This window comes from Strix aluco, chromosome 10 (assembly GCF_031877795.1).
Source record: "Strix aluco isolate bStrAlu1 chromosome 10, bStrAlu1.hap1, whole genome shotgun sequence".
NCBI classification, from domain to species: Eukaryota; Metazoa; Chordata; class Aves; order Strigiformes; family Strigidae; genus Strix; species Strix aluco.
In genome coordinates this window covers 11,318,255-11,330,966 of record NC_133940.1, presented here as the reverse complement: position 1 = coordinate 11,330,966, position 12,712 = coordinate 11,318,255, and the positions used below count along the sequence as shown (strand labels likewise).

General features: G+C 37.4%; 1 protein-coding gene across 4 annotated transcripts in view; it reads left to right on the top strand.

Annotated features, from left to right (window-relative positions):
• The window catches only part of TENM1 (teneurin transmembrane protein 1), a 348,057-nt gene that overhangs the window by 193,599 nt on the left and 141,746 nt on the right, over window positions 1-12,712 (top strand). For all 4 annotated transcript variants that reach the window (XM_074835266.1, XM_074835264.1, XM_074835265.1 and 1 more), the window contains one exon: window positions 3,676-3,914. In XM_074835266.1, coding sequence (XP_074691367.1) covers window positions 3,676-3,914 — 239 coding nt within the window. The remainder of the gene's footprint in view (window positions 1-3,675; window positions 3,915-12,712) is intronic.

The following is a 12,712-nucleotide window of genomic DNA, read 5'->3' as shown; positions in this document are numbered from 1 at the left end:
ACTTGGAACAAGCGATCTTATCAATCATCCTTATAAATTCTCTGATTTTTCTTGTGTTCCCAGTTTACCAAAAAAAAAAAAAAAAAAGCCTTAGCTTTTCTCTTAGATCGAATATTAAAGCACACACCAGGCGCAGTCACATCTAAACTTTTGAACTGCAGTTTTTATTATTTTGCTCTTTAGAGAGAGCACCTGATTTTATAGAATTGATAGCAACAGTTTAGCGTGTCCTAACGTCCTTTGGGAACAGTGGTGTGCTCAGACAGATGAGCCGTCTCAGTTTATGAGAACACAGTCACAGTCTAGCTTTGGAAATTTGTCTTTGTGCCACCAGTGTTTTTCAAATTCTATAGAAGTGTCTTTGGATACTCAGTATACTCTCCCAAAAATGAAAGGCATAAACAATTGTGATTTTTAACATTTTCTCAACATTATTTCCCTAGTAGCTCAGTTTCAGTGTCTCAGTTTCAGTTCAGTTCAGTGTCTCAGTTCAGAATCTCAGTTTTATTACAAGTTAGAGCTATGTAAATTCTCCTCTGTGTGAATGGAGTCATCTGTCTAAAAGGGTGTGAGCTGGATCCAGCTTCTGGGCACTCTTCTGCTAATAAAGAAATCCCTCTGCACACTAGCATTTTACCGTCAGGCTGTGAAGCCACATTTATAAATCCCTATGCAAGAGAATGAAATTATTCCTGGCTATTGATTGCAAGGCTATTAGAGCCTTAATAATAACTTTCAGTTCAGCATTTCCTTCCCTTTACCTCTGATATCTTTGAGCTATGCACCATAAAGGACAATCAATACTGCCAATATCAGACCATTCTGCTGTAATTTCCAAAAAATTTAAATGAGGAATTATCAAATAAGTAGGTTTTTGTCATCATGTCTTGAAAATGTAAAGCAAGTAGAGAACTATTGACTGTTTATATTATTTGTGAGTATACAAGTGTATACATATGCTTATATATAACAACGCATTTATTATTTTATATGGCAATTTTGCTTCTGCTTCCTTGAGTATCAGTCGGAGTTGTGCCGTGACATTCTTTCCTACCGAAAGTCTTAAGTGACTATGTATCTTGTCAACTGCTGACTGAAAGTAAGGCTTCATGTACGTGCAAAAGCCTTCATGTGTGACAACAAAGCATTGAAGCTAAAATAACCAACTGTAGTCTCATGCCTGATATGAAGGAAGCAGATTTATATAGTCCTGTAGACAGTTACGTTACTTCATTTGAATTTATTATTTTACTATATTTGAGTTTAGAAGTTTTGAACTTCTTACAGGTTACTTACAGGTAACATTACCATGTTCAGAGCATTGCCATCTATATAATGTATATGTATCTACAACTGTGAAAGTCAGTGGGAAAGAAAACTGGAATGTGTTACCTTAATATAATGCCAGGTTGCTGTACTCATTCAGATTCAGTTCTCCTTTTTTTGTCTGAGTGCTGTTTACTTGGGTAAGTATGAAGTAGGAATAACTAGTACTCAACATAAAAAATTCATTCTCGTGGTTTGTCAGAGGACTCCTGATATGTAGGCACTGTAATCTGTAATGCAAGCTAACCGGTATTCTCGTTTACCTTCCTTTTCATGTAACTGCCTGAATAAAAGGCCCTTTAAAAGATAAAACTGCTCTGTAATACCTTTTTATTTTCTATAATCTGGCATTTTGAGAACTGTAACCTTTCTTTTAAAATCTTATAATGGAAATACATAATATCATACTCATTACACCATTTTAGCAATTACCTTTTCAGGAACTAGTATTTACAATATTCTTAAAGTCAAATGTCACAGTATAATCATGTTTCATACTCTTGAGTGTTTGATCCTGTGTACATCCCGCTGTGAATCCATCAAAGAAATTCTACCAGCATGGATTGATTGATCCATATATGTATTCAAAACCTTGTCTTGTGCCTTGCTGAAGGTGTAAAGGCACATCTGTCATTGGGAAGATTCTGGACCATGTCAACATTGGCCAGTTAAATTCACCTGTGAAGTGTGTCTGTGGCTTTTGGCTTGCAGGCATCATAGTGCCACGTGACTCTAAATGCAAGATCCTCCTTCAATTTTGGCAGAAGAAGATGAGGGGCAACTTGCACCCCCAGCACAAGTGGCATGGCAGTACTTGCCTGCGGTCCGCAGAGCACTTGCACAGCTCTCAGCTGATGGAAGAACAGAGAAGTGGGTTGTACAGAAACCAATAGCAGCAACAGTCGCAGATGCTCTTACTCAGCTGGGAGCCTGTATGAATGGGACACAGTTCAAAGCACCTGCACTGCAAGTGGTCGTTGCTTCACACTAGTGTCTGGCTCCCAAAGCAAAGAGCCGGCAAGCTTGGGAGAGTTGATTGCTGTTCTCTAGGAAATGCCTTCCTGAGCCGGGGTACTCAACAGAAAGGCTACAGAGGTTCAGGCTAAAACAACACTCTAGTGGCAGCCCTGTGGCCAAGGCAGTCCTTGGTCTTGCAAGCTGTGTAATATCGGTGCCCTTTCGCTTGCTTTCTCAGCTCAGACCTCGTGGCTTGAGACAGAGAAGCACTGAGATGTTCTAAACTTCTTTGGCCGCATGCTTTGGTATGAGATTTAGATGTGCTCCTGTCAGAGAAGAGTGCGCTGAAGAAGCTTGCTCACTTAAAGGAAGGAAGGTCCAAAGAAAGTTGGTGTTTCCAAATAAACATGTGGTTGGTATGGTCAGCCTTGAACATGTCCTTTTTTGACACAATTTCTGAGCACATAGCACAGTAATTATTTAATTGCACAGTAATGTTTAAAATTAAATATCCTTTCCCTAATTCTCTTGGAGAGCACGTGCCAGTCCTAAAAAACATCCATCTTCCTATAGACAACCACTCTGTATTTCCACACCAGAGCCTGTTCTGCAAGGCACATTCTGTACCTTATTTTTTTTGTGCTAATGTAGGTCTTTGCTGTTTTTTCTTGAAGGCAATCAGTCTTCCAAAATATGCTGAAATAGGTCTCCAAATGAAGTCTTTCTTAGTATGTTTGAGAATCACCACAGTAGGCAAAAGCATTTGAAGAAAATCTGCTCTTAAAATAGCTCAATTAAGGATACTAAAGAAATTGTACTCACCTATACGGTAACTACAGTCCTTCAAAATGGATTATCCTTGTAGATTTTCCACTAAGTAGTCACCTTTCTCTCTCTTTTTTTTTTTTTTTCTTTTTTGTTTTTTCCTATATGCTGGAGAGAGTCCATAGTAAAAATATTCAGAGTGATAGTGGCTTCTGCACGTTTTTTGTACTCTTGGTGAGATAAACCCAGTTGTGTGTTTGTGGAGGGAGTGGGTACTGCTGGCAGCAATTCCCATGTCTCAGGCATGCCTAGGTAACGAGGCACACAGGCGCTGCTCATTTTGGAGTACCCCCAGGTTAAGGTTTTTCCTTAAACATTACTCTGAATCACTGGGAAGATAGTTTAGAATTCATTTACATTATATTGTTTCACTAAAAAATTGCTCAAAATCTTGTGCTGTGCTTAAGAAACTTCCACTACAGAGGGTGTTCAAATACATATTTCCCTGTCTTTTGATATTTTCTGTGGATATGTGCAGTATTTATTATACAGTGCTTATATAGTTTCTTTCACTTCTTAAATCACAAAGTGGTTTTTACAATGTGGTTCTTTGTCTTCTTTTCGTAGGCATTTCCTATTTAAACATGGATCTGGGTCTTCAGCTATCTTCAGCGCTGCCAGTCAGAACTATCCTTTAACATCCAATACTGTTTACTCTCCACCTCCTAGGCCTCTTCCTAGAAGTACCTTTTCCAGACCTGCCTTCACTTTTAACAAACCTTACAGGTGTTGCAACTGGAAGTGCACTGCTTTGAGTGCTACTGCTATTACAGTTACCCTGGCATTGTTGCTAGCCTATGTTATCGGTAAGCCTCTCTTTTCTATGCTGAATTATTCTTTACCTTTTCTGTTCTGTTGTCTTGCTTGCTTTTACGCTAATACAAATCATGTTTTACTAATAATGTTTGCCATTGGGTGCTTTGTAAATTCTGGCAAACAAAATGCTAGGTTGGCCAGAGGTTGAATACAACATGGAATTCTCATTAACTTTCTACTCTGTTAACCTTGATGCTGCCTAATAGAGAAAGAAGGATTATTCAAGATGACATGTTTATACTAGCAGAGGACTCCTACTGATTTTAATTGCTGTGATATTTTTCTTAAATTAAACATTTGATTTTCATATTAAGCCTTGCAACATTGTTGCTCTTAAAGAATTATTAGGAAAAGACTGATAACCCTTCATTATATTTTGCCTTGCTACCTGTATTTCATTTCTTCAGTCTGATCACAATTTAAATCTTCCATTTTTTCCCCTTAATTCTTACATCATTGGCTAGAATGACAGCTAGCTCTAAAAATATGTAGTATGTTTTCTAAGGTGCATTTTGCTATCCCTTTACTGAATTATGTTTCAGCAAAATGTTACATAGATTGAAGTGCAGTTACTTAATTTCAAATTCGTCTTTGTAAGTACCTAAGTGCAATTTTGTTATCATGATTGATTGGCAGGATTTATCAGAGTAGCTAGAAATGCCTTCCTTTATTTTGGAAGATGGTTATATTGGAGGTGGGCTTGGAGTCAGTGTGATTACAATCGTACATGGCAGGGCGAGTCTTTGTGATTTACTATATGACATTTCGTCCGAACATTAATTGTCACATTGGTTTTTCAATCTGAATTGAAAATATTACAAAAGATTCATTATGTAGAATCTTAGAATGTGACTGTGGCTTCTGTAAACATGGGGAAAATAATTAATTTTCGCTTGTGTGACGTACTTTCTCACACGCACTCTTGGTTTGTTGATTTAGTTGCCAGTTCTCAGGTTGGGCAGGAGCCAGAGTATCTCCAGCATCTTATAGCTTGAATGGGAATAACTCTGGGTTTGCCTGAAAGAGTAGCTTGTACAAAGATACAAGTACAGATACCTCAAACCGATAAGGGACCACTAATTTTCTGTATTCTATGAATAAATGTCTTTATAGTGAAAATTATTACAATTTCAGTCATTTTTGTTTTCCACTGGGGTTTTTTTGTCCCATAGTGACAAAGTTCTGGTTACTGTCAGTGAGATGCTCATCAGGAGGGATTTTTTCTAACATCCTCGTCTAATGCATATGGGAAAGCAGATTTGATAATTTCTGCTGTGTGATTATTTGAAAGCACCTGAGGATCTAGTAAGCTACATTAATTGCAGATTTACATAACAGCTGGTGAGCATATGCCCTCAGTTAGGACTGGCTGTATAATTTTTGCAGCCTCATCTGTTTGGTACATATATATCCCACCCACACCATTTAGATTTTATCTGGATGAAGCACTGCCTGTTTCATCCCTGCTTAGATTTCAGTCTGCCACTGAAAAGTTTTTAACTTTCTAGAGATATACTGCTGCATGTCATCAGCCTGTGAAGGCTGTAAGCATTCCATGTCACTATAATTTAAAAAGCTCTATATGAATTTCCTGTAGACTCCTGTCTGTGTTTATCTTAACCTGGTAACATAAAGGTGTGACATTTTCTTTAGTTGGGCAGAACTAGGTAAAATGAAGATGTCTTTGCATTTTTGTAAATTATTAGTATTTCTAGTTATGTTTTCTATAGCAAAATATAAATCTATGAACCAGAGATTCTAATTCAGAAAATCTTCCAAGATGCCATTATCTGCTCTTGTTTGCCCCAGAAGTTTTTCAGTTACTTTAGCTTTCCTGCAGATTCAGGTAGTATTAGTTAGCTTATTCCAAATTAATATTCATGCTGCCTGTTTCTGGTTGGTTAAATATTTAAATAAGTTCATGGTCTGTTCTTATGAGTCAGGTACCTTAGCTCTTTCCCTTTTGTTAGGTATGAATAATAGCATATAAACTATCTTCAAAGTTCACTTGCTCTGTAGGGTTTCATATTTGCATATCTTTTCATGTCAAAATGTAAATGTGCATGTTTTAAATAAGAGTAGTTGAATATGCAAAACCAGGCTGTATGTTACACTCTGAAGTTAAAATTCACTCCCCAAGTATTTTCTCTTTGCTCACCATGATTCGGGTCCCTCAGTCGTCACTCCAGGCAGGTTTTCTTCAAGTCAGAGGGAATTATGTCTGAGCAATGGCTACAGACTCAGGCCCAAATCACAAAACAAAACTCATTTTAATTTCAGGATCAAACTTAACCTGGGATCAGCTCAGTGGTTGTTTCTGGAAGAATAAGGGAGACTTTGTAAAGGCAAACTTATTTTCATCATTGTATTTTATGGCATAGTCTGCATTAACTTACAATGAGCTGCAATTTCAGGCCAAATGAATGTAGGTCAAAATTTAACATTAAGCTCTTTCTTCCACTTATCTAATAACTTAAATGTGCTTTGTCAAATATCTTGTACTGCCGTTAGATGCATGAGCTACATGTTACTGTTAAAAATAGACCCAAATCTCAGCCTCAACTCAGAACATTCCCAGAGTCTTGCAAACCCAAAGTTTATTCCAGATCAAAAATTTGCAAGTGGCTCTTATATTCGTAATGAATGGAGGCCTGTGCCAGAGTGCTCTTAAGGCATGATTTCTTTTCAGTCAAAAGGTAAAGTAGCAAAATGGTTTTGTTCTTTTATTTTTCAGTCTCTCCCTATTATCAGTGAGACTCACTAGAGAAGCTTTTACTTGAGAACACATACTTCTGTATTTTCTCTCCTTTGAACTACTAGTGAGTTAAAAAAAATTTTTTTCTTCATGTTTCCACTTTTGGCCTATAATCACTATGTTTGTTATTTGGCCCTTTCTGAAATAAATTTGACTATTATATGGACAGTAAGGAAATTATAGAACCCTGTAAATGGTTGTGTAACAGCTGATTTATTGAAAATCTTTAGTCATAATATTTAGTTTGTGAAGTAAAACATATTTTTCACTTCAACAGGAGTAATTCCTGTGAATAGGTTCTAAAGTCATAGTAGTTACTCCAAAAAAAACCTCATTTCATAAAGTGGATGTTTGGTCTCCACACTGTAAATGTGTAGAATTATTTTCTATTGAATAAAGGCATATATTCTTTTATTGTTCTTCTGTACTTTCATTTATGTTGAGAACTATAATGCGTTTCTGGCAGGCTGGAGCACAAATGCTTGAATTTGCCCACAAAGAGGGCAGTTGGGACACCCACCAGGGAGGTGATGTTGGTGCATGTCATGGGTGCATCCAGGGCTGCAGCAGCCTCACCAGTGGTTCCCGAGAGCCTGGCCAGGGCTGTGGGAACTGGGCAGAGCGTTCGGTTACGGCAGAGTGAAATTGCTGGTGGAATGAGAGGCTGACTAGGGAAAACAAGTTATCTGCTCTTTAGACAGCAACGTGAAATGGGCAAAATCTGCCTGCTAGCACTCACTGTGTCTGGAGGGCACAAGAGCTGTGTGTGTTTTAAAGATTTATGCAAATGAATGCTCAAATTTAAAAACAAAAAGTCTTGAGGGAAAATTCTTGAAATCCGGTTACCTTAAAGTTTTTCTATTTTAAAACATTGTAAAAAAAGATTGTAAAACAGAAACTGATAAATCCCTGGCTATGTGTTGATGTATATTTCTCTGGCATGAGGTGTTTGAAAGGACTGAGCTGGATCTGTGTCACCAGTCTAGGCTCAGATATTTACAGAGATGGCATCTTGCAAAAGGAAAGTATGGAAAAGAAAACTGAAATTTCTGTAACACTTTTTAAATAGTTTATTTTATCTGGTAAGTACGATGGGGACTAGCAGACACTGTATACATACTGATATCCAAAAGCTATAATGTAGAGTCTAAATTATCACATAAAGACAAGAACATAGCTGTTTGATTCAGTGCAGTCAATAGTTGTTTGTTCATCTATTGGTCTGTGTTGCTATAAAGAGTATAAAATAGACTACCATTGTGGAATGGTATAGTAAATATTCTCTTTTTTTAATTTTATCATAATAAAAAACTAAGAAGCCATCAGCAATTAAGAAATCTGAACAAAAATTTGAAAGTAAACAAGACAAATACAAGTGATAGAATAAAAAATACAGTATTTTTTCTGTACTTTTTCTGTAATTTTTCAGCACCACACCATTTTCTTTAAGTACAATACAGTGTTTCATGTAGCTGCTCATCTAGACAGTTATTTTTAGCCCATTAGTAAGTAGGATTTTTCTTCCATGCTACCTTACCGTTTTATCAGCAGCTGATTTGGACTTGCAAATCACTGGTCCTATTGATCAAAGGTGCTGAACTCCTACAGTTCCTATTGATTTCAGCAGGAGATGCAAATGTTCAGTGCCTCTGAAAATTGCATCCTATGTTCTTAGATTTAACCATCCCTGACTACAAAATGTCTATTTTATATACAGATGAATTCTCAAGTATGAATATGAAGTTGTCCCTATCCTTTATGATATTATCACTATTTATGAGTATGCACTGGAGATGGTTGTTGGGTGTTAAATTATATACATATGGAGGGTGAGGAAATTAAAACCTCTCTGCTGTCTGCCATTGTGACCTGTCATTTCCCACACTGTGTACAAGGTAGAGGGGTGATGGTTTTCACACTGGGAAAGGCCAGGCCAAATTTTAAGGACGTATGTATCTCATTGCATAGATTTATCATCCAAGTAGGAGAATTGCAGGAGAGGAGGGTTTATTTCTATTCTCAGGTATAAAAATATGTTAGGTGTAAAGAGAAGACTGCTTAAGAAAGAGGAGAATGCTTGAGAGTTAAGATGGCTGTAACAAATATATGGAAAAATCTTTATTTTGTGAAAGGCCATATATGGTCCAAAATAACTTATCACTTCAGTATGGTTTTTTTTAAAAAAAAAAATTCTTAAGACTGAATCAAATATTAACAGTCTCAAATTTTCAAATTTGGTTAGAGCAGAATCACATAGCGTTTTATTTACAAAATGAACTTACAAAAGAAGAACACTGCTTCTGTGGGTCAGGATCAGAACTTTGATTCTGACTCTTATTTGTGTTCAGGTATTTTCACATTGCTTTACCTTCACTGGAAATGAGGCACTAATGCACCCATGGCTTCACGCCACAGTGAAATCCAGTTTTATAAGCAGAACCTGCTAGCAGTTATAGAAGATAAATAATTTTCTGGCACTCGGTCAGAGCAGGTGCAGAAAGAATAGTCAGCTGCTGATATACATTCTATTACAGCTCTTCTAAAGTCTAGGCTTCAGGGGGATGATCTACAGAGATTTTTGTAAAATAAATGGAAACAGCAGAGAAAGCTAAACAAAAGCCTTTAGTGGAGGTCAGCAATTTGGAGAGACTTCACATTTGTAGGATTTTTGTCCTCTGAAGTTCCGTTTTGCAGGTTGATAAGTACTTATTGCACAGGACTTTTTGACATCTCCTCACTACTGAGAGTCTCTTTTGCACTGGAGCCAAGCCTCTTATTCATATTCTGCCAAACATGTAGCACAGGAGTTGACAAGCTGTGCTTACACAGAAGGTAGATAAGAATAAATTAAATTAGATCATTGGCTTCGTAGCAGATGGCAGGTTAATCCAGTTTACAAAGCGAGTTTTGAAAAAAATGCTTATATATTTGTGAATATTTACTCGAGTATGCCACAGAATTGCAGAGACTGTTAGTTTATCTGGAAGTGTCAGTTTGTTTTATTTAAATGTTGAACAAAATAAGCAATCTGGACATTTACTTCAGAGGTAAAGACCCAAGCTTTGGTTCCAAACAGGACCCAACTGATTTCACTTACAGCAGTAATGTGAAGCAACCAAAATCCTGCCTATGGGTAGAGAAAATTCCTTAGGCAGCATAAAGTCACCCTAGCCTTTCATCTCCTTGTTCCATGAAGGAAATTTATGGGAAGGGTAGAAGATATAGGCTTTTAATTTATCTTTTCTGCAAGAGATCTGTTAAATATATTAGCCAAGAAAAGCTCTGTACTGAGTAGAATCTTCTGTATTCAAGAGAAAGGACATTTAAAGTTACCCTGAGCAGCTCCACTGTGCAGCCTGGCCAGGACAGGGTGACTGAAGAAGCAGCTTAGTTTCACCATAATCCTGTGGCATCCTCCAGTCTCTTTAGCTCCACTGACTACAGAGTCCTCCAAATTTAGCATCTCCAATAATATCCATAATGCATGTTGTAAAGAAAAAAAAAAAAAAGTGTATGTCCACTTTTGTGTTCCAATTTTATCTGAAACTTTGAATTAAACAGGGCTACCTAATAAAATATAAATAGGTATGGTGACATCTGTTGTATAAGCTCTATCTCCAAACATTATGTAAAGAGGGTCAAATTTTGCCTTCAGATATATTTTCCTGCCTCCGGATCACCTCAGTGAATGCAATGTACAACTCAGCTCATAGCAGAATGTAACTCATAAATAACACAGAGCAAAGTAATAATGTAATGATAGAGGGGGGAATATACTGGCGGTTCAAGCAAGCCAAGAAAGAGTGTCTTTTCAGATGAGCTTTGCAGTAGGATGGAAGAACCAAGGAAACAGAGAAATCAAGTTGGAAGTTCAAAAATGCCAAGTAAAGAAGCACGGTTGCTACCCACAGGGAAAATATTGTCACTCATTTTTCAGACAAGAGGTTCAGTTGTGCCCAGATGAGGGGATGTTATGGGCTGATACTCTGGTGATTCACCACAGCCCCTCCTAATTTAAAGTATGAATTTTGCAATTGTGGAGCATACTGATCCTGCTAACAAGCTGTTTAATGGCCACTTGCCTGATAGTCCTTGGTTTTGCTTGAAACTGTAGCAGTTCACCAATGACCTTACACACCCTACTAGTAACTGAGGTATTTTAGGTGCTGCAAAATGCAGGGTATCTGATTGCAGAATTTTTCTGGAGCCAAGTAGGCAGACCCCCAAAGTAGCTTTTGCTTTTTCTGTAATGCCAGTGTAGTTATGAAACCTCAAAGTCTGTTTTTTGTGTTCTGTGGGAACTTGAGCTACATCCAGTAATGCATCTTTAGTCATAATGGTGGGGTCTGGTATTGTTAGTCAGCAGCCAGCTGACTCAAAAGTACTGCAGTCAAGATCTTTCTGTGTAAACATCATTCTTGAAGGCTGAACTTTGATGAAAGGGCAGAGACCTTCATCAGAAAGTGAATCTCCCTCCTTTTTACCCAGTCCCATTCTAAGTTGGACAGGTGATGGTGTCATCTTCTGCTTGATCTGTGGAGTCAAGTCTTATACCTGGGCACTACACATGGGAAATACAGCTTAGAATCTTACAAGTGGAATTATGCTGTGGGAAATGTCATTGTGGCCCACTGTTGAATTCCACTGCATTTTCTTTGCCCCTTTGTGTAAAAGGGGAAAAACAAAAGCCAGAAATCCACTAGAAAAATGAAAGAGAATGACTCAAAAGAGTTCTTTTGAGCTTTTCAATGAAATTCAGCGCATGCCTACTTATTTCTAAAGAGATTTGAGAGAGAGATTTGAAAGTTCTTTTTCATCTTATTTGGGGAAATAGCTGTATATTTAAAACATGATGTACATATGTTGTAGGAAACACAAGCTTTGTAGGAATTATGTATACCCCAGGTAAAAGAAAAGTATCACAGAAAATGAACAGGCAAGGTAAGGCTCTGTGTCTGCTAAATAAACATTAATTATTCCCTGTAGTTAACTTTGGAGAAAGGTATCACTTAGAATTAACAGCTTTACTGGTGTATGTGGTCTGGTTATTACCAGAGTGACGCCTGGATCTGAAGGTAATTTCTCAAGAGCTATAGCTAATGTAATGAAAATCAGATTGATTTTAAGATTGCAAGATGACCAGGTTTCTGCAGTGGTAGGAGTCATTCATTTTAATTCAAGTAGACCTTATTTTCATAGCAGTGTGCTTTGTTGTTCACTCACTCTTGTGCATTAACGTGAAGCTGGTCTGCCAGTATCCCATGTCACCTCCCATGGACGAGAAGTCCGAGGCTGGCAGAGACCATCATCTCTACAATGCAGTTGGTGTTTCTCAGGGAGGAAACTGACTGTCAAACATACATACAAATAGTTTTGCTAGCTTGCCAAGCTTTGGCACGAACTATAAAAACAGCAGCACTTCCCCAGCCTGAAGGAAGACGAAGCAAGCAAGCTATTCAAATTGGTGTGAATGGATGACAAAATGCATAGTGTATGTAATCTGGAAAAAAAATATAGCAAGAAAAAATGTGCATTACATATTCAGTCCTTGCTTTGTGATGTACCCTCTGCAGCATGTGCAAATGCTGTCTTAGGAAATTAATAATAGCAACAATGGAAATAGCATAAGAAAGCAACTAGATTGTATTCATGATTCTATAACCACTAAAAGTTTATTGATGTGGGCAGTTATGTTTTGCTTCTAGTGTTGATCTGTTTCAAGTGGTGATATAATTATTTGCATTAGTATAAATGAAATATACATTCATTTGTTATTACTCCCATTGAACTTTGATCCTTTTTGTTCTTATTAACTCTTTAAATAATAATAATGTCCAGAAGCTCAAGCTAGGAGCAAGAGCTGTCTGCTGTAGAGATATCAAGGCATGTTGATTTTTGTTGTCCTGTATGTAGAAGTAATCTGTCTTGCATTAATAAGCTCAAAGATCACAGCTTAGGTCTGTGTGATCTGACTGCAAGACCCTTTTCAAAGTATTAGCACGGTCCCTTGGTGATTTCAAGTCCACAGAATAT